Source organism: Cricetulus griseus, chromosome 6 (genome assembly GCF_003668045.3).
Source record: "Cricetulus griseus strain 17A/GY chromosome 6, alternate assembly CriGri-PICRH-1.0, whole genome shotgun sequence".
NCBI lineage: Eukaryota > Metazoa > Chordata > Mammalia > Rodentia > Cricetidae > Cricetulus > Cricetulus griseus.
This window is the reverse complement of record NC_048599.1, coordinates 141998638-142026616: the sequence shown is the minus strand read 5'-3', so window position 1 is coordinate 142026616 and position 27979 is coordinate 141998638. Positions and strand designations below refer to the sequence as shown.

At 51.5% G+C, this 27979-nt stretch overlaps 3 protein-coding genes across 8 annotated transcripts in view; 1 reads left to right on the top strand and 2 right to left on the bottom strand.

Annotated features, from left to right (window-relative positions):
* The window catches only part of Miga2 (mitoguardin 2), a 29637-nt gene extending 27261 nt beyond the window's left edge, over positions 1 to 2376 (bottom strand). For both annotated transcript variants that reach the window (XM_027423184.2, XM_027423186.2), the window contains exon 1: positions 2236 to 2376. The gene's annotated coding sequence lies outside the window, so the exon portion shown is untranslated. The remainder of the gene's footprint in view (positions 1 to 2235) is intronic.
* A 3656-nt stretch (positions 2377 to 6032) lies between these two features.
* Sh3glb2 (SH3 domain containing GRB2 like, endophilin B2) lies at positions 6033 to 23853 on the top strand. Of its 4 annotated transcripts, XM_027423181.2 has the most exons (11): positions 6033 to 6083; positions 9934 to 10075; positions 10679 to 10807; positions 17847 to 17980; positions 18174 to 18266; positions 20038 to 20100; positions 21545 to 21568; positions 21954 to 22043; positions 22224 to 22324; positions 22748 to 22988; positions 23259 to 23853. In XM_027423181.2, exons 1-11 carry the CDS (start codon positions 6033 to 6035, stop codon positions 23364 to 23366), a joined length of 1176 nt encoding a protein of 391 aa, XP_027278982.1. In that variant the 3' UTR covers positions 23367 to 23853. The 4 variants fall into 4 exon arrangements, with proteins under 4 accessions (XP_027278982.1, XP_027278983.1, XP_035302872.1 ...); XM_027423182.2 differs by lacking the exon at positions 20038 to 20100; XM_035446981.1 differs by lacking the exon at positions 21545 to 21568.
* Positions 23854 to 24538: 685 nt separating this feature from the next.
* LOC100753702 (nucleoporin NUP188 homolog) overlaps positions 24539 to 27979 on the bottom strand; it is a 55612-nt gene continuing 52171 nt past the window's right edge. The window contains exons 37-44 of one of the 2 annotated variants that reach the window (XM_035446980.1): positions 27335 to 27493; positions 26948 to 27085; positions 26336 to 26410; positions 25988 to 26251; positions 25726 to 25857; positions 25450 to 25523; positions 25215 to 25344; positions 24539 to 25107 (exon numbers count right to left, since the gene is read on the bottom strand). In XM_035446980.1, coding sequence (XP_035302871.1) covers positions 24931 to 25107; positions 25215 to 25344; positions 25450 to 25523; positions 25726 to 25857; positions 25988 to 26251; positions 26336 to 26410; positions 26948 to 27085; positions 27335 to 27493 — 1149 coding nt within the window. In that variant the 3' untranslated portion in view covers positions 24539 to 24930. The remainder of the gene's footprint in view (positions 25108 to 25214; positions 25345 to 25449; positions 25524 to 25725; positions 25858 to 25987; positions 26252 to 26335; positions 26411 to 26947; positions 27086 to 27334; positions 27494 to 27979) is intronic. The other variant, XM_027423177.2, reaches the window with a different exon arrangement.

Sequence of the window (27979 nt, the reverse complement as noted above, 5' to 3'; positions counted from 1 at the left end):
AAGTGTGAAGCTGGAATCCCACCTGCCTGGCAGTGCAGGCAGGCAGGCAGGCACAGACCCCCCTCAATAAGCCTGGGAGCAGAAGGCAGCATGTGTGGCATGCTGAGAACAGAAAGAACCCAGACACTGGGAGATAAATAGGTCACCCTCTAACTTAGGCCTCTGCACTTTCTCAGCCTTTTTAAACACACAGGCCACTTTCTAAATAAAGTTCTCAGGCTCCTGGCTGAGAACCATGACCCCCTTTCCACCAAGCCAAGAATGCTTCACTTCCTGTGGGCTACAGGACTGTGCTAATCTGAAGGTGGAGGTGGGTTTTTTGTTTGCTTTGTTTTTATTTACACTTACTTTTGAGACAGAGTCTAAAACTGTAGCACAGGCTGTCCTTGAACTCAAAATACTTCTCTTGCTTTGGTCTCATAAATGCTGAGTTTATTGTCGTGAGCCAACCGAATCCCAACTATACAGGCAGATGTTTCTCCCTGCCTTCCCCTACCTTCTGAGGAAGAAACTGAGTCTCCGGAGCTGAAGCTAGGAGTCCAAAGCAACTGAGTTGCTAAGTGGTGGAGAGAGGGTACTTCAAGGTCTAGATTCTGCTTAACACAGCAGGAGCAGGCAGGGCAGCCCCATCAGAGCCACAGAGGGCAAAGACAGTCTCCACTAGGTCTCTAAAACCCACCTTAGGGACTCCCCACGGCCCTATCCTGAGGCCAGATCAGTGGTTTGATCACATGTAACCAAGACCACAAGACCCTGCAGGCTGTTCTCACCGCTATGATTAAGTTCAAGGATGACTCCTGGATCTCCAGAGGAAGGAACATACAGGCCAGGGCAGACCCTGTATTCCTGGGATGGTGGCCAAAAGTCACTAGGCCAGCACAGGAGATGAACAAGGAACAGCTTATTCTTGGTGAGTGGAGAAGGCACACAGCCCTATCAGTCTGGCTCTGAGGCTGGGAGCAGAGGGGTGGAGGGCAGAGGCCGGGCAGGCAGAGTGAGTAGGACTAAAGAAATTGCCACATTGTCAAGGGCAGGAGACATTCTGCCTGGAGATTGTGAAGTAAGCTCCAGTCTTCACAGTTCCTCCTCTAAAACTCCAGCCTGGCTTGGCCTTGGGTGGGAGACAGGACATCAGATGACCAGGAGCTATTCTTTCCTGTGCTTTTCAACAGGCCAGAGCGCTGTGACAACTCTGAGTACAGCTGCTCTGGGACCCTCAAGGTAACCATTGTTTACCACAGGGATATACAAACTGAGGCTTTGAGAGATGAGAAGGCCCCAAGGCTGTGGCGGGGCACCCTAGCCCCTGCCTGCTGCTTGCCCATATCAATCAAACTGAAGGGCTTCAGGGCCTTGAATTTCTGAGAAGGCCACATGGAATTAGAGGGGGGCCTGTTCTAGGATCCAGGCAGGTGGAGGTGGGGATGGAGGCCTGTCATGTCTGCAGGAGAGTCCAGTTAGTGTTGACTGTGCCCATCCAGAGAATCGTCACTTCTCAGAAAGGAATGGTCGAAGCTCAACACCACCATATCCTACCTGCCTCTTACTTCTAATGCTGGTCCTGCCTGGGCGGCCAGCCGCCTATTCTGCTCTACATTCTTGAGTAGGCATGCTAAGCCATATATCCCGGCTTCCATCCCAGGCCTATCTTGTGCAAGACAACCCTACTAATGCCTCTGGCCTGAGCATTCTCTCATCCCACCTTGACATAACTATGATCCCAGACCAGACAACCCTAAGCCACCCTCTGCCTCATGTCCTGTTTTTCCCATCCCAGGACATCTCTGTGGGATCCCACGCTATCTGGCATTAGGCATCCCCAGAGTGGACATCAGCAATATCCCAAGCTTCAGCATCTGCTCCTTGCAGAGCCAGGGCAGGCACCTTCCTCTGGCCTCGACCTCCCCAAAACATCCTTGAGGTTTGTCCACATACAGCGCTGCCCACAGCCGGCACACCTGCTCCTTCCAGGCCGGGAAGCACCCCCGATCCTACTTGGATGCCCGCGGCGTTCCAGGCCCGGGAGTCTCCTCTTTGACCCAGCTCCCTTCTCGTTCCACCCCCAGAGCCAGGCATCCTCTCGCGCGCCTGGTCCAGGGGACCCACTCATCCCACCCTGGACACTTTAAAGGACAAGCTGGGCCGCGGACCCCTGCGTGGGCCGGGCTCCATGCTCCGCAAGCCTCGCTGCTGACCCCTGCTGCGACGCTAGCCTGTGCAGTGGCCGCCACTCACCCGGGATCCCATCGCTGCGGAAGGGCAGCGTCTCCTTTCCAGGCGGCAACACAACCAAACCAGGCCTCCGCTGGGGAGGGGGCGTGGCCTCAATGAGGCCCGACACTGCTAGGACCAACGAACGTCTCCCGATCGCTCCGCGCTGCCGTGGCCCTTGGCCAATGGGGCGGGCTACGTGACCACGTCGACCCCGCCTCTCCCACTCTCCGCCCCGCCCCCTAAGTGTGGTTGCGGTGTGGACATGGCCTCTTCTCTCTTCCGATTGGCCACCAGGATTAGACAGACACAGGAGAGTGGGGCGGGGCCACCCAAGAAGGCGGTGTTGCTAGTGGCTGCTTGGGGCTTTCTGGAAGGCTGCCGGTGCGTGCACTAGTCTCTTTTGCACTTGAGAGCCAGTTTTCAAATGCCACCGACTCAGGCTTCCCTGAAGCACTCCTTCATCCATTGCCAGTCTCTGCCTTGTTCTGTATACCGGCACCCTAGCGTTGTTGTCACTGGGATGGGCTCTGCTTTGCTTACCAAACTGTCCTATGCTACACAGACAGACGGACACAGACTCATACACCTCTCTGCAACCCCTATTTGTGTTTTTTGTTTGTTTGTTTGTTTGTTTGTTTGTTTGTTTTGGAGACAAGGATTTCTAAAGATCCATGCTTTGGAGACTGATAGATACCTTCCTACTTTTTTTTTGTGGTTTTTCAAGACAAGGTATCTCTATGTAGTCCTGGCTGCTCAGAAACTCGCTCTGTAGACCAAGCTGGCATCAAACTCAAGAGATCTGACTGCCTCTGCCTCTTAAGTGCTGGGATCAAAGGTGTGTCCCATGGCCGCTGGCCCCTATTTGTTTTAAGGCCATGGTCTCATGTAGTTTAGACTGGCCTTGAACTCATATTGTAGCTGAGGACGATCATGAATCTCCTGATCCTCCTGACTGCATCTCACAAGTACTGTGGTTACAGGTATGTGCCACATGCATTTTTATAGGTGCTATGGATGGAACCCTGCGCTTCATTATTGGAAGGGAGGCACTGTACCAAAATGAGCTACAGCCCTAGGACCTTGTTTGTTTTGTTTTTTGTGTTTTGTTTTGTTTTGTTTTGAGACAGAGTCCCATGTATACCAGGCTGACCTCTTAACTGTTAACGCCAAGGATGACGTTCAATTTTTTTTATTGTTGTTGGTTTTGGGTTTTTTGTTTTGGCTTTTGTTTGTTTGTTTTTGGAGACAGGGTTTCTCTGTGTAGCTTTGTAGACCAGGCTGGCCTCAAACTCACAGAGATCCTCCTGCCTCTGCCTCCCAAGTACTAGAACTAAAGGCTTGCCCCACCACCACCTGGCTTGTTTGTTTGTTTTTTTGAAGCAGGGTTTCCTTATGCACCCCTGGCCATCCTTTAACTCTCTCTGTAGACCAGGCTGGCCTTGAACTCAGAGACTGGCCTATCTCTGCCTCCTGAGTGCTGGGATTGAAGGCGTGCACAACCACTATCCAGAAACATTTATTGTTTTAATATCAAGAAAGAAAACTAAAAGGCTAAGAGTGAACGTTTTTGGTTTGTTTGTGAGTGAATATTTTGGTAAAAGTTTCATACATAGGCCAAAAGAGGCTGCCTCGTCCTCTGGAACTGGAATTACACCTGATTGTGAGGCATTATGTGAGTGCTGGGAATTGAACCCAGCTCTCCGCAAGAACAATATGCTGAGTTTTGCAGCTGAACCATCCATCTCTCCAGCCTCTAGTTACTGATCCTTTCTCAGTCAGTGTAAGTTACTGAATGAAGGAACAAATATGCAATTGTAAATGGCTCTTACAAGGCAGGCTAGATTCTGTTGCCTGCTACAGAGAGATATGGTAAGTGAATAATCAAGATGAACAATTTTCTTTCTTTCTTTTTTTGAGACAGGGTTTTTTGTTTGTTTGTTTGTTTGTTTTGTGCCCGAGTCACAAGGATCCCCAAAGAGACCAGGGCAACAGGGTTTCTCTTTTGGTCTCCATGGGTGCTCATATACATGTGACCTATGTTCACATATACACAAATGAAAACAACAAAAATCTTAAAAGGAGGGAAGGGCTGGAGAGATGGCTCAGCAGTTAAGAGCACTGGCTGCTCTTCAAAGACAAACCCTGTCTCCAAAAACAAAACAAAACAAAGCACTGGCTAGTTCTTCAGAGATCCTGGATTTCCAGGACTGTTTGTTCCCAGCACCTACATGGTGGCTCACAAGCCTCTGTAACTCCAGTTCCAGAGAATCTAACACCCTCAGCTGGCTTCTCTGGGCACTACACACATATGGTACATAGCATATGCAGGCAAAATACCCATACACATAAATAAATTGCTTAAATTAACAAATAAGCCGGTTAGTAGTGGCACAGCCTTTCATCCTAGCACTTGGGAGGCAGAGGCAGTTGGATCTCTGTGAGTTCGAGGCCAGCCTGGTCTACAGAGCTACACAGAGAAACCCTGTCTTGAAAAACCATAAAAACATGAGAATATTTAAAAGCAAACACAGCTTTCAGAAAATGGCTCCATGGGTAAAGAATTTACTGCACAACTTTGAGAACCCAAGTAAAAGAAGCCATGAAAACTCCAGGCATACAGTCCCCAGTCGCCATGGCCAGTGAGAAAGGAGACAGAATGGAGAATCCTTGGAATGTCTTGGGCCAGACCAACACCTGAGGTTATCCTCTGCTCTACATACATGCCCCATGCCCCATGCCCCATGTGTTTGCTAGTGCTCATGTGTACTTACGCACAGACACAGACACAAACATACAATCACACACAGAGAAAAAAAAACTTTAAAAAAATATGATTCATCTGTAATGCTTACAGTGTTTTGCCTGCATGTATGCTTATATGCCAGAAGAGGACATGCCTCATTACAGATGGCTGTGAGCCACCATGTGATTTCTGGGAATTGGACTCAGGACCTCTGAAAGAGCAGCCAGTGTTCCTAATCTCTGAGCCATCTCTTCAGTCTTTTTCTTGGTTTTTTGAGACCGGGTTTCTCTGTAGCTCTGGAACCTGTCCTGGAACTCTATAGACCAGGCTGGCCTCGAAGTCACAGAGATCTGCCTGCCTCTGCCTCCCAAGTGCTGGGAAGAAAGGCGTGAGCCACCACTGCCTGGCTAGAAAAAATATTTTAAAAAACAAGAAACAAAGCCAAATTGGGCAGAAGTGGTGGTGCATGTCTTTAAGCAGGTGGATCTTTGTTGTTGTTGTTTTGTTTTATTTTATTTTGTGTTTTGACCCAAGTTTTCTCCGTGTAGCTCTGGCTGTCCTGGAACTCCTTGGAACGAATGCTGTAGACTAGACGGGGCTACCCTCGAACTCACAGAGATCTCCCTGCTTCTGCTGGGATTAAGTACTGGGATTAAGGTTGAGTGCCATAGGTGGATCTTTGTCAGTTTCTGTGAGCTGGAGGCCAACCTGATCTACATAAGGAGTTTTAGGCCAGTCTGGGCCTACAAAGACCCTGTTTCAAACAAATAAATCCCCACAATTTTTTACCAAGTGCTTCTTTCTGCTTTAGTAAAACGTCCATTAGAGCGAGAGGCCCGCTGTTGCGGCAAGCGGCCGGCAGGAGGTAGCAGCGCTCCCAGCAAAGTCCCGCCCCTCCTGGCCCCGCCCCTTCCTCCTAGCCCCGCCCCACGCCCGACTGCTCGGCTTCCGTGCGCGCGCAGAGGGCGGGCGCTGGCAGCAGGTGGGCGGGGTGCGTGCCGGGTGCGCCTGGCGGGCGGGGCGGGGGGGGGCCGGCTGCGCTGCGGCGCGGCGCGGCGGCCCTGGGCGCGCCGGGATGAAGAAGCTGGCGTCGGACGCGGGCATCTTCTTCACCCGGGCGGTGCAGGTGAGGTCTGGCGCGACGCTGCTCGCGGGGCCCGGATGTGGAGCGCGCCCCGAGCACCCTGCAGCAGGAACCCCTTCCCTGCGGCGGTGCGCGCTGGGGACAGACCGCTGGGGCCCCTGATCCCCTATCCCTGAGCGGCCCAGGGCAGTGCCCAGCGGGGTCAGCTTCAGCTCCCTGATGGGCTGGGGTTAGGGCCTGGGCTTCCGTGCCTGGGCACCCGGCAGTGCGGGTTTGCAAGGATAGGTTTGCCCACTGCCCTGGTGCCTGCACAGCTTGGATGATGAATGACCACTGGGTGGTTCCCACTTCCCTGCCCTAGCCCAGCGAGTCCTGGCTGGCAGGCCCAGGGCCACACACAAAGGTCCCAGTCCCTTCTGCGGGCCTCAGTCTCCATACCCGTACAATGGGCAGGTTGGTGCTCCGGTTCCACTCAGTCCCTTTCACACGCTTGGATAATCAGGCCGGAAGCCAGGAGTAATTTCCTTTCTGTTCTGCGGGAGGCCTGTTTCCTTTTCCTTCCCAGGCCTAAAGGATGGCGAGAAGGCTAGAATCTGGCTAAGTGCCCTCTTTGGGTTCTGTCCAGGTCGTCAATGCTTATATTGGAGCAAGTCCTATACACTTGGGATCAGAAAGAGAAACTGAGGCGAATTGATATCATAGTCAAGGGCTGGAGTAGTTTTTGGTTGTGAATGCTTCTCTTGTGACCTTGGGGACAGGGCCTTTACCTCACTGGGCCTCTGTTTCTCAGCCTGAGAAATGGGAGGAGTAGCCCTCTCTCCTGGGATGGCTCTAACTGCGGTTGCCCTGGTTAAACCACACCTGTGCAGCATGTGACCTTGCACAGTCATCCAGCCTTACTGTGCCCTTCTGTAAAGCAGGTCTAAGGCTCAGGTTGGAGGCCTTGCCTGCTCTGAGGGTGGATGTGGGATTCCTGGGGCTTCCGTACCCCTGGCCTGGCCCATCTCTGTACCCCAGGAACAGGTTCTATATGCTGCCCTTGTGGTACTTGTTGACTCTGCTGGATACAGCCCCTCTCCCCCTCAGAGGCCCATGTGGCCATGTTTACTAGAAAGCACAGGGTTCCCATGAGACTGACTGCCCCAGTGAGGATTGCTATTCCCACTCCCAGTTCCAAGCTTGGTGGGTAACCCCAGCACTAGAGAGGATGCCAGGCCCTCAGAGCCCCAGTCTCTGCAGGAGGGGAAAGCCTGTCCCAGCGTTGGCATGGCAACCACACTATCTCACAGATCTGTGAAGAACCTGATCTGCTGGGTCCTGCCACCTGACCTGGCCAGGCCCACAGAAAGGGCTGGGAGAGTGGTGGCTTGGGCTTCCTGGCTCTGCCTGATGGGGGTAGGCCCACAGGGTCTCACTCACACTTGAACCAGAGCTAGTGCCCAGGCCCAGGCTGGGGTGGAGGAGGGAGCTGAGCATGTTATAAATAGAGGCTTTCTATGCTCCACACACCCACCCTCCTGCTGATGCCATCTTGCTGGAAACTGCCTTGGACTGGTTCAGGCATGATCCCCTTCCCTTTCACAGGAAAGGGACTAGGTAGCAGAGGAGGAAGGTGCCTGCAGTGTGACCTAGAGAGGCAGAGAGGCGTCTGCCGTGGTAGTCATCAGGAAAGATGGTGGTATTCTTAATTACCAGTATATGGGCTGCTCCTATGGGTCAGTGTTACTGTGCAAGGCAACAGGACATGATGAGTAAGCACTCAGCCCCTGTGTGGCCCAGGGACAGTTTTGAGGGATTCACCTACCCCCATCCCATAGGGGACAAGGCCTCCCCAGCTCAAAACTTAAGAGCAAGATCCCTTCTACAAGAGTGATTTTTGGGGTGGTGTCCCTCACCATGGGCCCCAGAGTTGTGTCTGAAATGTCAGTCAGCTGGAGTCTTTGAAGCAGGTGCAGGTGCCCCATCAGGGCAGGGAGGTGAAGAAAGCTTGCCAGACACAGCACATTAGATTAATACGGATAGCCGGGCAGTGGTGGCACACGCCTTTAATCCCCATACTGGGGAGGTAGAGGCAGGCGGATCTCTGTGAGTTCGAGACCAACCTGGTCTACAAGAGCGAGTTCCAGGACAGAATCCAAAGCCACAGAGAAACCCTGTCTTGAACCCCCTCCCCCCAAAAAAGAATAATATGGATAACATTCCTGTGGGTGGGTGTGGGTAGCTGCTCCACTGAGACTCTTAGCAGTAATCACAGTACAAGCATCTACTGTGGCTTCACCCTCATCCAAGGCAGGCAGGTAGCAGTGGGCATGGGTGGATGGATGCCTGAGGGCTTAGGAGAGCCCGAGCAGCATAGGAACTGGTTGGGAACCCATATGCTTGGTAGCATCCCCGAACATCCAGTGATACCACCAGTGCCACTGGGAGACTTTACTAGTGATGACATCAGCTAATACTACCCTGGGGCTGGGCATGGCTCAGCAGAAGAGTCCACGATATTTGAGGTCCCAGATTCCATACCCAGTATTTCCCAAAAGAAAACTGTTAAGCACACACTTTATGCTGGCCAGAAATTCTGAGATTGGTTTTCACCATTTTCCAGGGAGAAACTGAGGCCACTGGGAGATGCCGCTGCCTCTCTGAGCCTTTTCCTCAATTGGAAAGTGGGGTTCACAGCAGGACCACAGTGGCAAGGGCAGGGACTGTGAAGACAGACAGGGAGAGGCTGAGCAGGACAGGGCAGCTGAGGGGGAGGCTTTAAAGCAGGGAGAAGCCCAGGGCATGCTGCATAATTGATGGCTGCTGAGAGACTTGGTGGCTCCTGGCTCAACCCGATGATTCATCACAGGCAATGGCTCTGCAGGGCTCCAGCCCCCTAGACCCTGACCTCAGGACAGCGCTTTGCTCAGCCTCAGTGGCTCTATCTGTGCAATGGGAAGCCTGAGTGCCCCAGGCTGCACAACCACAGTGCTTCCTGATCGTATACCTGTAGCAGGTCTCACTGTTCCTGTTGGATGATGACCTTGGGCAAGCCTTGTCACCTGGCTGGGAAAAGCTTGTGCTTGGGGATAGCTGTTCCTGGGCTTTTCTAGATTAGATGGTGAGAACTTGGACTAGTTTCTGATTATTCCTAGGTGGCCCACATGGCTCTCGCCAGCTCTGACTGGGAACCCATGTGACCTCCCAGGTCCTGGGTACACTCAGCAGCTGGCTCTGATGGGCTGGCAATGTTCTCTGTTTACCACACCCAGAGGCCAAATATTTGGCCAGCCTCCCTCCCACACTCCCTCCCTAGACATACTGCCCATCGGCTCCCGGCAGCAGCGGCAGCAGCAGCATGGGCTGCTGGGCACAGGTTCAATTGCCAGACCTCTCAGGTCTAATCCACACCTTTCCCATTTTACCCTGTAGAGCCTGTGGGAAACGTTCTTACTATCTGTTTTCAGGGGAAACTGAGACCCAGAGAGGCAAAGCCACTTTCCCAATGTTACACACTGGGGCTCTGGGTCCTGCCATTCACTGCAACACACTCAACGGGTGAACTGAGATATGAATACAGTCCCTCTGATTTCAGAACCTGAATTTTTGCTGGCGTCCCATGGAGTACTTCAGAGCCTTGCTCTGGGCCCGCTCTGTTCCCTAAGGACTTGCTACTGAGTTTTCTCCCTCAGCTCTGGTGGCCACCTCCTCAGAGTTCTTACTCACTGGGAGCATACATGCTTTCGTGCAGAGAGGGAACAGAGCTGCTCTAAAGCTTCCAGGGGCCATGATTCCACCTCACACACACCCCTCCTCACCCTACAAAGAGGCAACCGAGGCCCAGGGTGGGTAGTAAGAGGCCACCCTCCAAAAGTTTTTGACCCTGGGACCTCTCCTGCCACTTCCTTTTCAGTTCACAGAGGAGAAATTCGGCCAAGCAGAGAAGACTGAGCTTGACGCTCACTTTGAAAACCTCCTGGCTCGGGCAGACAGCACCAAGAACTGGACAGAGCGGATCCTGAGGCAGACTGAGGTGCTGCTGCAGCCCAACCCCAGTGAGTGGGTGCGGGGCAGGAGGCAGGTGGGCACCCGGTCCAGCTCAGGGCCTTGGGTGCAAGGCTCTAAAACGCCCTCTGAGCAGAGGAAAGGCCAGGCTCGCACAGAGCTGAAAGCCTGAATTGTGGAGCATGCGGGGAAAGAGGCATGCAAGCTACAAATGCCAGCCTGGGCTCCCTGCCAGAGGTGGGAAAGGGCTTGACCAAAGTCACGCAGGGCAGCTGAATGCAGGAGAAGTCCCAGGAGCTTGGAGGCAATCTGCATGTCACCTGTAAACCTGCAGTGTCCCTGAAGTGTCCAAAGAGGCCCGGGACCAAGGCCAAGGCCCGGTGGTTCAAACACGTGTTACACACTGTAAATCCTGTTTAAATGGGGGAGACATGGGAGGTGCTGACTTCAGGGCTTGTGGGACTGCACTTTGGCGTCTTTGAGCTCTGGCATCCTCTCTGGTCTCAGGGTGGATGTGGGTGTCAGAAATGAAGTCTTCAGTATGGATGCTGAGTGGGGGGTGGGAGGCTGGCCAGGGTCTGCTCTGTCACTGTAGCTGTCTTTTTTGGCTTAGATTAGAGAGCCCTGTGGTTTTGGCTGCTGTCTCCCTACAGGTGCTCGAGTGGAAGAGTTCCTGTATGAGAAGCTGGACAGAAAGGTGCCCTCGAGGGTCACCAATGGGGAGCTGCTGGCTCAGTACATGGCCGAAGCAGCCAGCGAGCTGGGGCCCAGTACCCCCTATGGTGAGCAGACCATAGAGCCAGGGGCTGTCTCTGGCCCCCATATCCCCCCGCATCTCCCTTTTCTCTGTCTTTTTATTTTGGACTAGGTTTTGCTATTTAAGGCTGACCTTAAAATCACAGAGCTCCACCTGGCTTTGTCCCCTGAATGCTGGGATTGAGGGTGTAGGCCCCAACTACCTCCTGTTTAAAAAATGATAGAGGTAGTGGGGCGGTGGTGATGCACGCTTTTAATCCCAGCACCAGGGAGGCAGAAGCAGGCAGATCCCTGAGTTCGAAGCCAGCCTGGCCTACAGAGAGAGTTCCAGGACAGGCTCCAAAGCTACACAGAGAAACCCTGTTTGGAAAAACAACAACAAAAGAGATAACCTGAGTTTGTTCTGAATGTAAGATCTTTCATGAATGTAGATGAGAATAAAAGAAGGAACCCTCCCTTAACCAGTTTAAGTGTGTGTGTGTGTGTGTGTGTGTGTGTGTGAGGTGTGTGTGTGTGTGTGTGTGTGTGTGTGTGTACTGTGTGAGGTGTGTGTGTACTGTGTGATGTGTGTGTGTGTGTGTACTGTGTGAGGTGTGTGTGTGTACTGTGTGAGGTGTGTGTGTGTGTGCTATGTGAGGTGTGTGTGTGTACTGTGTGAGGTGTGTGTGTGTGTGTGTGTGAGGTGTGTGTGTGTGTATGTACTATATGAGGTGTGTGTGTGTACAATGTGAGGTGTGTGTGTGTGTGTACTATGTGAGGTGTGTGTGTGTACTGTGTGAGGTGTGTGTGTGTATTATGTGAGGTGTGTGTGATGTATAGTGTGTGTGTGTAGTATATGAATGAGTGTGTGGTTTATGTATAGTATGTGGTGTGTGTGGTGTGGTGTGTCTGTAGAGTGTGTATATATGTGTGTGGTGTATTTATGTGTAATAACTGTATGTGATGTGTGTGGGGTGTGCGAGTGTGCGCATGGTGTGGTGTGTGTATGGTATGTGTGATGTATGTGGGATGTAGTATGTGTATGGTATGTATGTGTATATGTGGTGTGTGTGGTGTGTATGTATGTGTGTTGTTTCTGTGGTACTGGAGTTGGGACCTTGGGCCCTGTGTATGCTTGGCAAGCACTCTAGCACTGACCTACACTCCAGCCCTAGGTTGTGCAGGAGGTGCTTGTATGTGCTTGGTGGGGGGGGGGGCAGAGGCCCAACCGTAGGCATCTTTCACCTTGTTCCAGGAGACAAGGTCTCTCTCGCTGATGAGGCTAGGCTGGCTGGTCATCAAGCCTCGGGTCCACCTTGTCTCCGCCTCCTGAACACTGAGATTGCAGTCGGTGTCGCCATGCCTGCTGTCTCCATGTGCTCTGGGAACTGACCTCAGCCCCCATGCGTGCACACAATGCACTTCACTGGCTGAGCTGTACCACTCCTGATAGCTGCTTTTCCTTTCTTTCTTTTTTTATTTAAAAGTTGGTAGTTTTGTTTTTTGGGGATTTTTTTAATAATTTTATTTATTTATTTATTTATTTTGATTTTTCGAGACAGGGTTTCTCTGTGTAATTTTGGAGCCTATCCTGGAACTAGCTCTGTAGACCAGGCTGGTCTCAAACTCACAGAGACCCACCTGCCTCTGCCTCCCGAGTGCTGGGATTAAAGGCGTGCGCCACCAACGCCTGGCGTAGTTTTGTTTTTTAAAATTTTACATACCAACCATAGTTCTACCTCCTTCCTCTCCTCCCACTCTCCCCTTCATCTTCCCCCAACCCATACTCCATCCGCTTAGGAAGGGTAAGGACTCCCATGGGGAGTTAACAAAGTCTGGCATATCAAGTTGAGGCAGGACCAAGCCCCTCCCCCTGTATCCAGGCTGAGCAAAGTATCCCTCCATAGGGAATAGGCTCCAAAAAGGTCAGTTCAAGCACTAGGGATAAATTCCTGGTCCCACTGCCAGTGGCCCCACAGACTGCTCAAATCATAGAACTGTCACCCATATTCATAGGGCCTAGTTCTGTCCTATGCAGGTTCCCCTGCTGTCAGTCCAGAGTCACTAGCTCCAGGCAGCTGTCTGTGGATTTCCCCATCATGAGCTTGACCCCTTTGCTCATATAATCCCTCCTCCTTCTCTTCAACTGGACTCTGGGAGCTTGACCCAGTGCTTAGCTGTGGATCTCTGTGTCAGCTTCCATCGGTTACTGGGTGAAGGTTCTGTGATGACAGGTAGTCATCAATTAGGGGAATGCCTGTTTAGGCACTGTCTCCACTATTGCTAGCTGGGGTCATCCTTATGGATTCCTGGGAGTTTCCCTAGCACGAGATTTCTCCCTAACCCCAAATTAGTTACCTCTATCAAGATTTCTCTTTCCTTACTCTACCTCTCTGTCCATCTCCAAACTCAACCATCCATTCCCTCATGTCCTCCTCTCTCCTCCTCTTAGCCCGCCCACCATATACTCAGGAGAGCTCCTCTATTTCCTCTTCTCAGGGAGATCCGTACATGTCTCTCTTAGGGTCCTCCTAGTTACCTAGCTTCTCAGGGGTTATGGATTGTAGTCTGGCTACCCTTTTCTTTATGTCTAATATCTACTTATGAGTGAGTATATAGCATGCTTGTCTTTCTAGGTTTGGATTACTTCACTCAGGATAGTTTTCTTCCTAGTTCTATTCATATGCCTGCAAATTTCAAGATGTCATTGGGTTTTTGTTTGTTTGTTTTGTTTTGATTTTTTGAGATTAGGGTTTCTCTGTGTAACAGCCCTGGCTCTCCTGGAACTCGCTCTGTAGACCAGGCTGACCTGGAACTCACAGAGATCCACCTGCCTCTGCCTCCTGAGTGCTGGGATTAAAGGCATTAAAGGTGGATTGTGCCACCACCGCCTGGCAAAATGTCATTTTTTAAAAAATATTTATTTATTTATTATGTGTACAGTGTTCGGCCTGCATGTATGCCTGCAGTCAGAAGGGGGCATCAAATCTCATTACAGATGGTCGTGAGCCACCATGTCGTTGCTGTGAATTGAACTCAGGACCTCTGGAAGAACAGTCAGTGCTCTTAACCGCTGAGCCATCTCTCCAGCCCAATGTCATTTTTTTTTTTTAACCACCAAGTAATATTCCATTGTGTAAATATACTACATTTTCTTCTCATATATGCTTTTCTTTTTGTGAGACAGTGTTTCTCTGTGTAGCTTTGGAGCCTGTCCTGGAACTCACTCTCTAGACCAGGCTGTCCTGGAACTCACAGAGATCCACCTGCCTCTGCCACCTGAGTACTGGGATTAAAGGTGTGCACCACTACTGCCTGACTTGATATGACCTTTTCAATGGGATCTTTTGTATCCACAACCTAACTTTTAAAAAAGATTTATTTATTTTTGTATGTATGGGTGTTTTGCCCGCATATATGTATCACACCACCTGTGTGCCAGAAGGGGATGTCAGATCCCCTGGAGCTGGTGTTACAGGTAATGTGAACTTCCTGACATGGTGCTGGGAACTGCACATTGGTCCTCTGAAGAGTATCTGGTGATCTTAACTGCTGAGTCATCTCTCCAGCTCATAATTAGCCATTGTCTTGCAGATCAGTGTTCATGCTGGCACACCTCATTCTCTCTTCTTCATTTCAGAATTTTATTCAAATATACCTTACATGCTATAACATATAGCTGATTTATATACTCCAGTGAATTTAGAGTTGTACAAACATTTCCATAGACCAATTTAAAAAAAAAACAAAAACCCTCACCTCATCCCTTTATAGATCCCAGCTCAGGCAACCAATAACGTTTTTTTGATCTGTTTTCCATTGCTCCAGCCCCATATTTAACCCGTATTAAGAAATTGCCAGCCTAGGGATCTGGCTCAGTTAATTGATGATGCCTGTGGCTTGATCTCTAGCAACACATAAAACCTGGTATGGCAGGGAAGAGAAAGAAATTGCCAAAGATTTTTCCAGGTGACTTTTTATATTCCACTAGTAGCAAACTTGATCTTCAGTTGTGTGGATTTTAAAGCTCCTGGCTTTTTCATGATCTAGAGCAGTGGTTCTCAACTTTCCTAATGCTGTGGCCCCTTAATACAGCTCCTCATGCTGTGATGACCCCAACCATAACATTATTTCTGTCACTACCTCATAACTGTAATTTTGCTGTTGTTGTAAATTGTAACATAATCTGTGTTTCCCTGTGGTCTTAGGCGACCCATGTGAAAGGGTAACTTGAGGCAACCCAGAGGTTGGGAACTCCTGGCCTAGAATATGACCTATCTGGGGATTGTTCTATGTTCACCCGACAGGATCTTATGTCATACATTGCAGGCCACAGCATTGTTCAGGATGGTTGGCTGTTGATGGTGTTGTCTGCTTGCTGACTGTCTCACCCTGGTTATTGAGAAAGAGCATGGAACTTTCCAGCCTGTTTTTTTCTTTTCACTATTTCTCTCTGTAGTTTGTCAGTGTTTGGTGTGTATATTTTAGAGCCCTATTAGGTGCATATTTTATCTTTCTGATGGATTGGGGTGTGTGTGTGTGTGTGTGTGTGTGTGTGTGTGTTGTGTGTGTGTGTGTGTGTGGTGTGTGTGTGTGTGTGTGTGTGTGTGTGTGTGTGTGTGTGTGTGTGTGTGTGTGTGTGTGTGTGTGTGTGTGTGTGGGTGTGGGTGTGGGTGTGTGTGTGTGGGGTGTGTGTGTGTGTGTGCGTGTGCGTGTGCGTGTGCGTGTGCGTGTGTGTGTCCATGGGCATGTGTAGGACAGAAGTCATATTTGGATGTCTTCCTCCACTGCTCTCTCATTGAAACTGTAGCTTTTACTCTGCTAACCCTGGCAGCCAGTGCACATCAGGGATCTACCTGTCTCCACTGCCATCTGTAACAAAGGTTATAGATGCATGCCACTTCACTGACTCTTATGAAAGTTCTGGGGATCTGAATTCAAGTCCCCATGCTTGTGCAGCAGTCCCTGAGCAATCCCCCAGCCGTGGCTTGACTGTATTGTCCCTGTGCAGTACCACCGCAGTCAGCAGGGGTATGAGTTTGTATTCTCACCACTGAGAGGCTGAGTATGGAAAGCATCTAAGTCTAGAAGCCTGAGATCAGGTTGGCCAACAGAGTAACACTCCATCTCAAAACCAAAATTAAAATGCTACTCATTGTCTTTTGTCAAACTTTTTGCCTGGAAGTCCATTTTGTCTGGTAACTTACAGACTATGGCTACTTGTGTGGCTACTTAGATCTGGTGCCAGCATTTGCGTGTTATCTTTTCTGCCCTTTCCTTCTTCCTTTTTTGGTTTTTCGAGACAGGGTTTGGAGGCTGTCCTGGAACTAGCTCTTGTAGATCAGGCTGGTCTCAAACTCACAGAGATCCGCCTGCCTCTGCCTCCAGAGTGCTGGGACTAAAGGTGTGTGCCACCATTGCCTGGCACCCTTTTCTTCTTAACCTGTTTATTATATCATAAAATCTCAAGCATGGCTCTAATCAATGGCAATCAGTATAGACAATATTTAGATAGTTCAAAAAATATCATAGGGGGCTGGAGAGATGGCTCAGCGGTTAAGAGCACTGCCTGCTCTTCCAAAGGTCCTGAGTTCAATTCCCAGCAACCACATGGTGGTTCACGACCATCTGTAATGAGATTTGGTGCACTCTTCTGGCCTACAGGCATACATGCAAGCCTAGCACTGTACACATAATAAATAAATATTTTTTTTAAAAAAATCAGATAGTCATTCCCTTTTCATTAGAGTGCTTAGTCCATTTATGTTTAATGTAATTATTGATGTGGTTAGATTTTTTTCATTTAGGTCTTGGGTAATTTTTTTCTTTTTATTTATTTATTTAATTTAATTTCATTTTTTTGGTTTTTCGAGACAGGGTTTGTCTGTGTAGCTTTGGAGCCTATCCTGGCACTCGCTCTGTAGACCAGGCTGGCCTCGAACTCACAGAGTGCTGGGATTAAAAGTGTATGCCACTAATGCCTGGCTTAATTGTCTTTCTTTACTGCCTCCTTTTATATTATAGGTATTTTCTATTATGTTTTCTTCTTCTTTTTTTTTTTTTTTTTTGTCAGTACTGAGTATTTAATCCTGGGCCCGTGTGTGCTCAACAAGTACTTTACCACTAAGCTACATCCCAGATCCTTATCCCCACTTTTTTTTTTTTTCCTTTTGAAACAATGTCTTATTGATTTGCTCAAAACAGCCTCTAATTCTGGATTTTCCAGTCTCAGCCTCCCAGCAGATGAGATAATGGTCCTGCCCACCATTCCCAGCTTACTCTTCTTATTTCAAACTAGCTTCCCAAGAACTGTCCGGGGGTCAGTACATGTCAGCCAATATTGGTCAGTAGTTGTTTTAAATATCTTCAGCCACTGAGACTATCAGTCAGTGTGTATGTGAATTGGGAAACCCATCTAAAGATTGAGCAGGTTACAAGTCTAGCTAGCTTTTGCCTCATGGGTACATGGCTTTCTGTTCATCCCAGGGTGGGAAGTTAACTGGTGTGCTTTCCAGCCTGTCCCAGACATGCTACAGGCGTGCTTGCTGGGAGGTTTTCTGGATTGTGTTAAATTCTGGCAGGGGTGGGGCTCTTTCTACCAGGCCCCCAGCTACAGGTTGGCTACTGTTGTCAGTAGTGTCACCTGTGTGCCGGTCTCTCTCGAGTCACCCTTGACAGCAGCTGCACAGGCAGTGACCATGTCACCTGGGGTAGAGAGCCACTCGCCGGGAAGAGATGGCACATCCCCATAATAATGCCCTTCATTGTTCTTCAGAAAATGCCTCTCCATTTGTTTCTGTGCCTTCGATCAATTCCCAGACTCTGTAAGCTGATGTCCTTGACTTCTGGGGGAGATTTGTCAAACTCCCAATCCTTCTGTTTGTTCTTGAGACACTAGGCCTCATCCCCTGCCTGCTAGGCCCCAGGAGCTCCTGTCCATCTTTTTAGGGCTACAGTGATTCATGATGGATGTCCATCTATCAGGCTGGTAACTCTGTAGGTCGACTGCACTTGCCTGGCAGACTTCCTGGGGGCAGAGTGGCTTGAGTCCTGTCCCTCCCTCACCCTACAACTCTGTCTCCCCAGGGAAAACACTAATCAAGGTGTCAGAAGCTGAGAAGCGTCTGGGAGCAGCAGAGCGGGACTTCATCCACACTGCCTCCCTCAGCTTCCTCACTCCCTTGCGCAACTTCCTGGAAGGGGACTGGAAAACGATTTCGGTGAGGAGTCTGGAACCACTCCTCTGAACTCTGTGCACAGGTTGTCATCCCAGGCAGGGAACCTGGACCTCTCCAGAGGTGGCTCCTATAGGCTGAGTGACCAAGAATGACTGTCCATTTCTGGGTCCAAGTTTCCCAGGGGTCTCTGGCCAGGTCTGGGCTGGTCTCACTGTTGCTATGATCCACCCTGCAGAAGGAGAGGCGGCTCCTGCAGAACCGGCGCCTTGACCTGGACGCCTGCAAAGCACGGCTAAAGAAGGCCAAGGCAGCAGAAGCCAAAGCCACGGTAAGTGCCCCTGCCTCTCCCCTTGCCCCCAAGCAGCTCTGCTGGGGTTCCAGAGATGGGGCACACAGGGACCTGGTGTTTGGCATGCTCTTTTTCCCTGGCTGGAGCTAGACTGCTGACTGGTCAGGTCATGTTTCTGTCCCCACCCCAGGGAATCATGGTAGGCATTTATGAAGTAGGCAGGCTCACAGTGCCTTTAACTGGGCTGGGCAGCCTGTAAGCCTCCTGGGCATCAGAAGGAATTCTTGCATGCCTCTCCTGCCTCTGTGGATGCTCAGCCTGGCCCTGTCTGGGCATGGCCCCCCTACTAACTCTCCACCTGCTGCTTGAACATGGGTACAATGTGCCCTGGGCTTAGGCTCCCCTAGGCTGAAAGCTGTGGAGAGCACTAGAGCTGGCCAGTCCCCAAGCTCCATGCAGGGACTGTCTGAAGAGCAGGCAGGGCCTAGGCCATCCTGCTCTTCCTTCACCCTACAGCTCACTGGGACCTGCTCAACCAGGAAAGAACAGGCTGAGCTGATTTGACAGGGCTAGGCTAGGAGGGCTGCTTAGGATGTAAGGGACCTAACAGCCACCTCAGGTCCTGAGAAACTCCTAGGCCCAGGGCATGTTAGAAAACCGCTCTGTACTTCTCAGACTCTAGCTGAGGAAAGGTGGGACTGACCAGGAGAGCCTGGTGGCTCTCCACTGTCCGTAATGCATCTTCGTGTTCTCCCTACAACATGGCCAGTGTGGTCACTGGGACCTACACTGCCTCTGGCAAGAGCCATAACAGGCTCTCAAGTCAACCAGGTGTGCAGGGCACGCATGAGGAGAGAGTGTGGCTATTGTGATCACTTGTCAATCACCTGGGCAGATGAGCCCCACTTTTCCTAGTCAACTGCAGAGTAACTGTTTCTCCCCTTGGGGCCCAGAGAACCTTGAGCCTGTGAGTCAAGTGAGGCAGGAGCGTTGTCCCTAGAGACTCAAGCTCAGCAGCTCACTCCTGGGCACATATATGCCACTCAGGACCCCTGAGGGTGGCTTGTGAGTGTCCTTCCAGTCCTTCTATGCCCACGTCGCGCCAGGCTGGCTATGCGTGCTTTCGCTTGCTGTGGACTTAACTAACTCTTTGTTTCTGTTCCTTTCTGTTCTGCTTTGGGTAACTTGGCTCAGTGTGAGGGAGATGTGAGTATACCTGTCCCGTGTGCTGTGCTGCTTCCTTCTGGTTCACCTGTCCTGTCCGAGGGCCCAAGCGGTGCGGTCAACCCAGGGCATGCCCTTAGGCTTTGCAATCGGCTGGCCTCTATGCAGTCTCTGGTTTGTGGGGATGCAGGCATCAAGGCCTGTGAGGCAGCTTCTTGCAAATGGCAAAAGCACTCTGTCCATCCATCTATCTACTCTTGTGGGGAGGGATCTGGCCTCAATGGAGAGGCAGAGACTGTGGTGAAATTCTGAGCTGGAGAAAGCTGCGGTGGGGAGGGCTGTGGATCTGATGTTCCTCTTTGAGTGCCTGAAAACCAAAAGTGGGGCAGGCCCAGCCTGTGACTTACTTGGACTCTCAGCACATCTGTCCATTGGGTCTTCATGTTGGACCCATTGAGCCCCCAAGCCTGTCCCATCTTCAGATGGTTGGAGCAGGTCTATGTTTTATCTGTCCGTGTCCTCCTGTCCCTGGGGCCAGGGTTTCTTGCATCTCCTTATATAGGAGACTCCGGGGCCACCTCCTGGCCTCAACACTGGTCCTGGCCCAGGGTGACCCCCCTCCCCCATGAACTCTGTTCCCCGCCAGACGGTGCCTGACTTTCAGGAGACTAGACCTCGTAATTACATTCTCTCGGCCAGCGCCTCTGCGGTAAGCACCCTTCCCACTATGCCCTGCCCCACCCTGGCCTCCTCTGCCTACAGCTCCTGCCACTGGCTCTGCCAGCGCAGGACCAGAAGCCAGAAGGTGAGGCAAAGCCCTGCTCATGTGGCAGGCTGCCCTGAGAGGCAGAGGGGCAGCTCAGAACAGGGAAGTGACAGCTCCCTCTGTCCCAGTCTGGCCCAGCAGGCAGGTTTCTTCCTATGCAAGGTGGAAGAAGTTTTGCCCTTAGGACAGCACACTACACCACCTCTAGGGACCTAAGGGACTTTCCATTCTATGTTCTCTCCTACAAGGGGACACTGCCCCAACAACCTCATTGTTGGGGGGGGGGGTGGCTGGGGTTAGTGCAGAGGCTGCCTGGGCGGACTTCCTGTCTTAGACTAGTCAACTGTTGGCCTTAGTGCCCTTGTAGCTTCCAAGCTAGATGGCCTGGGAAGCCTGGAAAGCAGGTGGGAGGCAAGTTAGAGACAGGCAGGCAGGTAAGGCTGCTACAGTAGCCTGGGTAGTTGTGTACACTGTGTGTTGGGTGGCCAGCCACATGCCTCCATTCCTGTAGCAAGCTCTCTCCCTGTTCCCTGGGTGAAACTGTCCTGTACCAGCCATCTGGCCCTCTGCTCCTGTTCTGAAAACGCCTTTGTGTGATTTGTGCTCTTCATCATTTCATGGCTGGCAGTGGTCTTTGAGATGTCAACTGTTGTTCATGCTCAGGCCTGTTAGATGGCCCTCCAACACGGCAAATGACGAGGATGCTCCTTCCCACTGTGGGCGGTACACTCTGCTGGCCCTGTTCAACAGTCCATCCATGTGTCTGGGTGTTATCCTAGGCCAGATTTCCACAAGTGGCCATAAATTGGGTCTCCTAAGTCATGGTGGGGGGAGGGGGTATCTTTCTTCCCTAGACTCTGGATGACACTTCCCGCTCCCCTCCCTGGGCCGAGTTGAAGGAGAAACATCCCGGAGGGTGGAGGCTGCCCTGTTTTTTTCTTTTGCCACTGGCCCCCAGTGTGACTCTGGCCCGAGGCTGCCTTTCTCTGCCGGAGGACAGAAAGGTTCAGTGACTGGCCCAGGGTCACTTGTCCTGTCCTGCCTCCAAGCAGGAGTCAGGGTGGGGTGGGGACATTTGGTCTCTAAGACCCACTTAGAGTTGGGGGCGGCTGTAGGAAAAGTACAAGCAAGACTTTCCAGCTGGCTGGCCCTGCATGCAGCATGCTAGATGGGATGTGGTATCATTTCCCTGCCCTTATAGCAAACCTTGTTCCAGCCTCAGCTCCTGGTTAGGCTGGGGTAGATTATGTAGGCTAGGGTGGGCAGAGAGGTTGGGTCCCTGGGAGCTGGGGCAGGCAAAGGTTCTGGCATCTGGCTGTCCCTCCCTCTCCACTGATGACGCCCACCTTTCCTTCCCTGCTCACTGGTGCTCTTGTGGTCTCCACAGCTTTGGAACGATGAAGTAGACAAGGTGAGTTGGGGCCTAGGGAGGCAAGGTCTAGGAGGTTGACAGAGGTGCGCCTAGCTGCTGCCATAGATAAGGTGTCTATAGCACTGGATTTTGCTTTACACTTATTGGGGTTACTGGTCAGTGATACCAAATCCCCTGTGGGAAATAGTTCCTCTGCAGCACATTAGGTCCTGAGGAGGCATCTCTTGATAGATCCTACCCTGATGGGTGGTGGAAGGTCTGTCCCAAGTTGGCGCTGGCTTCTCTGGAAGTCATTTCTAGGTGCAAAGCCAGGCATCTGTGTTAACTAGAGGACAGTGATATTGTTCCCAGTAGGCCTCAGGGAAGGCTGATGGTGAAGGGGTGCAGGATGGGGGCTGTGCTCATTACTGCCTACCCCACCTAGGCTGAGCAAGAGCTTCGAGTGGCCCAGACAGAGTTTGACCGGCAGGCAGAAGTGACTCGTCTTCTGCTGGAGGGTATCAGCAGCACCCATGTGAGTCTCTTGTCCCTTGTGTCCTGAAGGGTCTCGCCACAAGCAGGGGCCACAGAGCCAGCCCACAGACTGGGTGTCCTATCCTCATTCAGTGGTGCCAGGGGTATGGTATGGTAGGGGACAGGATGGGGATGGCCTATGCTGAGGCCAGAGGCTAAATGAAGTTCCAACCTCTTCCAGGTGAACCACCTACGCTGCCTCCATGAATTCGTCAAGTCTCAGACAACCTACTATGCACAGTGCTACCGACACATGCTGGATCTGCAGAAACAACTAGGCAGGTGTGGCTGGACCCAGGTCTCTGAGACCCCCTATCTCCTAGATCCAGTGAATGGCTCAATGCTTCTGGCCAAGGGCCTTCTCTTCAGAGCTCAGGAAATCCCACATGTGAGATTAGACTGGAGGCTCTGCCTAGAACCTCATCTGAGTACCTCAGAGGGCTGCCATCAGTGCCAAGAGTTGGGGAGGAGGGAGGGCTCTCAGCAGTTTCTAGTGTTTGGGCTGGGGAAGTGGGCAGGGAAAGCAGGTGGGAAGATCTCAGCTTATTGTTTTTCTCTTTGTGCTGCCAGCTCCCAGGGCACTATGTAAGTTATTGGTGGGTATGGCCTCCTTGTGTTTAAGAGTTGGCCGGTGTCTCCGGTATGTCTTGTGGAGTATGTGGGATTCTCAGGTTAGCGCTGGCTAAGACACCTTCATTTCTCTAGATTTCCAGGCACCTTTGTGGGCACTACAGAACCTGCCTCCCCACCCCTGAGCAGCACTTCACCCACCACCACTGCAGCCACCATGCCTGTGGTACCCACAGGGGCTGGTTTGTCCCCTCCAGAAGAGGCAGCACTCTGTTTAGAGGAGGTGGCTCCCCCAGCCAGTGGGACCCGCAAAGCCCGGGTGCTCTATGACTACGAGGCAGCTGACAGCAGCGAGCTGGCCCTGTTGGCTGATGAGGTGGGTCCAGGGTCCTGAGGAAGCAGGCAAGAGTTGTACAGGAGCTTCCAGACAGGAGACTAGAAACATTGGGTCTGCACAACCCTGGTCATTCTGGAATCCCTGGACCCTGGGGAGGAGCTGTGGGAGTCAGGGGAGGCGATTGACTATAGGTCTTAAGAAACAGTCCCTAACAGGACATGGCCCTGTAGTGACATCCCTCACAGGGTTTCGTCCTGGGGCCACTCCCACCTATTTCCAGGGCACAAGTTCCTTCTCTGCTCCCCACAGCTCATCACTGTCTACAGCTTGCCTGGCATGGACCCTGACTGGCTCATTGGTGAGAGAGGCAACAAGAAGGGCAAAGTCCCTGTCACCTACTTGGAACTTCTCAGCTAAGCAGCCCCTTTCCAGGCCCTGCCACTTACCTTGTCTGCTGGAGACATACCTTTTTAGGATAGGGGAGCTAACCCTGTTCTGGCTGTGGCTCTGTCACCCAATTATGAAGGACCTACACAACAGAATGGCTCCAGGCCCCTCTGCTAGCCCTGCTTCTGATCTGCATCCCCGCATACTCCAGGTTTCCCAGCTCCCTTAAGGCAGGAGGGATACAACATTTGGTACCACAATATGCTGGGGAAGCTCTGACTGTGGAAGTTTGAGGGGGACAGCAGTAAACAGGGCTAACCGTCAGGGACTGGACAGTCTGGCAGGGGACCAGAAGTGTTGGCCAGAGCAGCAGCACTGGGTGCTGTCCTCCCCTCCTTCTATCACAGCTCTGGCTGAGTGCAGTGGCTGCAGCCATCACTCATGCAATTTCTAACTGGCATTCTTTCTTCTGCCTGTCTGCTTGCTCTCTGGCAAATAAATTGTTTGTGTGCAAATTGCCTGGGCTCTTGTCAGGGTCTCGAGTGCATGAATGGCCCTGAAAGTGTGATGGTTAGACTTCACTGTCTCCCTTCTCTGGGTAGGGTTTTCATGGAGCCATGGCACAAGCTTATTCCCAGAGTACAGACCAGAGGAAAAGTCCATATAGCCGCCCAAATTCCCAGGGTTCCATACATGAAGCTGCACAATATTTTGTGTCTAAGGAAAACTTCCCTAAATTGGAACCCACTGGACTACAATGGTTTGCCTGCCAATAGAGAAGCTTCAGTAGCCAATAGCTGTGGGCTCAGCCTGGAGCTATGAGGGATAAGACATCAGTCACCTACCTCTTCAAGGTACTAGTTTGCAAGTAGCAGGCAGGCACTTAAGCCTATATTAGCCTGATTCTGGGAACACCCAATGTGGCCATGTTTTATTTTAGGTGGTCCCAGCTATAAACTAAAGTTGCACCTGGGGTAAGTGTGAAGGAGACCCAGAGCCTCCCTCGCTAGCCTGTCCTGACAGTCTATCCAGGACTAAATAGGTACTAGTTAGTCAGCCATCAACAGCAGTCTTGCCATCTCCAGGCTACCCCCTCATGTCTTGGGCTTCTGAGAGCTGCCGTGTGACCCAGGCTCTGAAGGCCCAATCTATAAACAGTACTTTAATATTTGTATAAATAGACCACAGTATTACCAAAAAAAAAAAAAAAAAAAAAAAGGAAAACAAACAAATAAACAAAAAAGAAAAAAAAAAATCAAAACCCTGCAAGAACAGATCATGGAAAATCCTCACTACACACAGGCTTCTCCTGTGCTGCCAGCACCCAGGGCCTCCCTGGCTGGTGACATGCCATGGGAATGCTCTAAGGAAAAGGGCCACCTTGGGGATATTGTAAAGAGCCTGAGCACCAGACCCGTGGCTCCCTGCCCATGCTGTTGACCTCTTGATCTATTACAAAAATAATGTCAGCGGGTGGGCAGGAAGAGGACGAAGGGAGCTGCTTGCTCTGTGGCTGGCTCTGTGGGGGCAGCACCCTCTGCCCAGGCTGCAGTGCAGGTTGGTAGGGAGCAGCAGGTAGACAGCACTCCACTCCCTATCTCTGCACATGCCGAACAAAGGCGTGCACAAGTTGGATCAGGGGCTCCTGAGATTCTGGGCTGGCTTTGGAGAGAGAGGTGGCCTTGCCTTGCGGTGAGGGCAGGACTCCAGCAGCAGGGGAGCTAGGGGTTCCTCTTCTGAAGTAACGTGAGAGGCTGGAAAGCAGCGTGCTCTATGAGAAAAGCAGCAGCTAAATTAGGCCCAGGGGCACTGTTCTTGACCCCAAAGGGCAGGCAGCACCCAAACAGCTTTCCCTGCTGGCCAGCCCAAGATCTATACCAGCTCTGAACTCAGTTCCTGCTTCATCCGCTGCTTGTCCCGGGGGTGCACAGCCGGATCCCTGAGGTAGCGGACTGCCTGGGAGATGAGCAGGTAGAAGCAGTTCTCCATGGTGAACATCAAGAGGGACCTGGAGAGGCAGGTGTGAGAGAGTACCTCACAAGCACAGGTGAACCACACAGCCCAGAGATCGGCAGCCCACAACAGCCTTAGGTCCTTAAGACTCAGGTCTTACTTTAATGTTCGGGTTCCTTCTGCTTGTGTGCTGAGTCCCACAGCCTGGGTAAGGGATTCTTTTTTCTTGTCCAGCTAGAGGAATAGAAGCAAGCAATACAAAAATCAAACTAACAGTAACAGTGGCAAGTTAAGGTCTTCCTAGTACCTCAGAGGTACTATGGAAACTGCTGGCATGCCACTGTAGAAAGGGGCCTAGGCTCCAGGGGCTGGATATGTCCCATATTACTCAGAAGTGACACACCAAGTAGAAAGCTATTGGGGTTGGGGGCCCTACCTCTCCAAGCATGTTGAGGGCCACGTTCACTGTGGCCAACAGGGTTCCAAAAGAGGGGGCTACTTCAGAGTCAAAAGTGGGAGTGGTGAAACTTAGGGCAAACAGGAAGTTGTATTCAGCGAGATCCAAGGACTGAAAGACAGAAAAAAGCACTCTGGAACTTGCTGGGAGCTCTCCAGAATACAGCATAGTGTACTGCAGAGCTCAAGTTCAAGGTCAGTTGTAGAGAACCTAATGTTATGTATGAGGTGCTAGTTAGTACCTGGTCCAGCAGGATCTGGCAGACATCTGGAGTAAAGTGGCGCAGGGCTGCCAGGGTCCTGCTGAGAATCTTGAGAAGGCCATACTGGACTGTGTGTAAGGCTCGCTGCTCTGAGGCCTCAGTGTCAGCAACAGGTTGCTTGGAGGAGCAGGCAGATGGGACAGCAAGAACTGTGGTGGTGGTGGTGGTGGTGGTGGTGGTGGTAGTGGCTGGCCGATGAACTCGAGGAGTGACGGCTGAGGGGAGGCCATCTCCATTTTTGTTCTGCGGCGAGTGAAGAAATGAACGTAAGTCACGGGAGATCAAGAGTGGCACTGCCAGCAGTAACAGGCGAGGGGCTGTGGTTACCTGTAGGTAGTGCTGCAGCATCTTGCGGCTGTGTAGGAGGGAGGTACAGGCCTGGCACAGGTAACCCAGGTTCACCTGGGACATAGGAGGGACAGGGAAAAAAACTAATGGGGCAACTCCACAAACAGTTCTCTCTCCAGGATACCAGGTGCATCCCTTTCCTCTCACTGACTGATGCTCTACCTTAACAGCCACTAGCAGGGCTCAGGCCTAGAATACTTCAGCTGCATTTCTGACATTACTCAGTTCTCAAATCAACAAGATGGGAATTACTGTTTCTACATTGCAGAAGAACAGAGGGAATGTGACCTGGCCAAGGGCATATAGACAGTAGCCCATGGCAGGCAGCAACCTGATGCTTCCAAGGCCCATGGGCTCCTCCAGCTTCAGGCCTTCTGAGGGTTTTGAATCTAAGTCTCCCTCATAGAGCCCAAGTTCTCAACCTATCCAGCCTCACTTCACTGTGAAGGGAAGAACCAGCCTAAGTAAGCAGCCTGAGTCAAACCTGTGTCCTGAAGCAAGAAATTCACATTCAGAAACAGCCTGCAGTCACTGGCTCACTGCTCCCATCATATCCCCAAACCTTTCCAAGACGCAGTGTTCTAGGCCCACCTGAACATCACGCATAAGCTGAGGCAGGTGGAAGTGCCACTCCTTCCTGAAGTGGGACAGTTGTAGGATGAAGCCCACAGTGTGATCTGCTTCCTCCAGGCACGCCAGACTCTGTACCGTCCTCACTGCATTAAGACACTGAAGGTAGGACAACAGAGAATGCTCAGGGGCCTGGCACACCATGGCTACCTACCTATGGAAATCAGGTCCTGGGCCCACATATGCTGAAGTGGCTGGCACTACAATGAAGGCTTCCTCTCAGCCGGGTGACTCAAGTCAGATTTCTTCCAGCATCTCAAAGATGAGGGCATTGATACCCCAAGTCCTACAGTCACCTGCCCCAAGTGGCTCCAGGTGTCCCTTTCTGTGAGACAGGCAGCTCCTTACCTGTAAGGTCCGTTCCTGATGGACACCCACAAAGTCTAGAGCCTCAGTCAGGAAATTGTAGCGTAGAGTCTTGAGCAACCGCTCCATCAAGGACATGGACAGGCGGTAGACCCCTGGCCAGGACGGAGCATCCAGGGACTTTCGAGAAGTGCTGGGTGCCTAAAACAAATGGCACACAGGCTCAGGATGGAAGCCACAGGATGGAACCCACTCAGAGCAGCAGAGCCTCCTTGTGGCCCAGTTACTGGAAAGGAAAAAATGCCTTGGAGTGGACAGTTACCACTACTATGAGCAGAGGTAGGAGGGGTAAGGCTACCAGACTCTGCAGGAGCAGAGGGCGCCAAAACTACGTCTGCCACTAACCAAGTATGTCAGCTTGGCCATGTCCCTGCCCTACTCTGACCCTCAATATTTAGGGAGGCTTGTCTAGAAGAAGCAGACTTAGCAGACACAACAGTTCGGACAAGAGGCCAGGCAATGGTGACACATGTGTTTAATCCTAGCACTCAGGAGGCAGAGGCAGACGGATCTCTTGAGTTCGAGGCCAGCCTGGTCTACAGAGTATCACAATAGGCTCCAAAGCTACACAGAGAAACCCTGTCTTGAAAAACAAAAAGCAAACAAATACCCAAAACCCAAAACAAA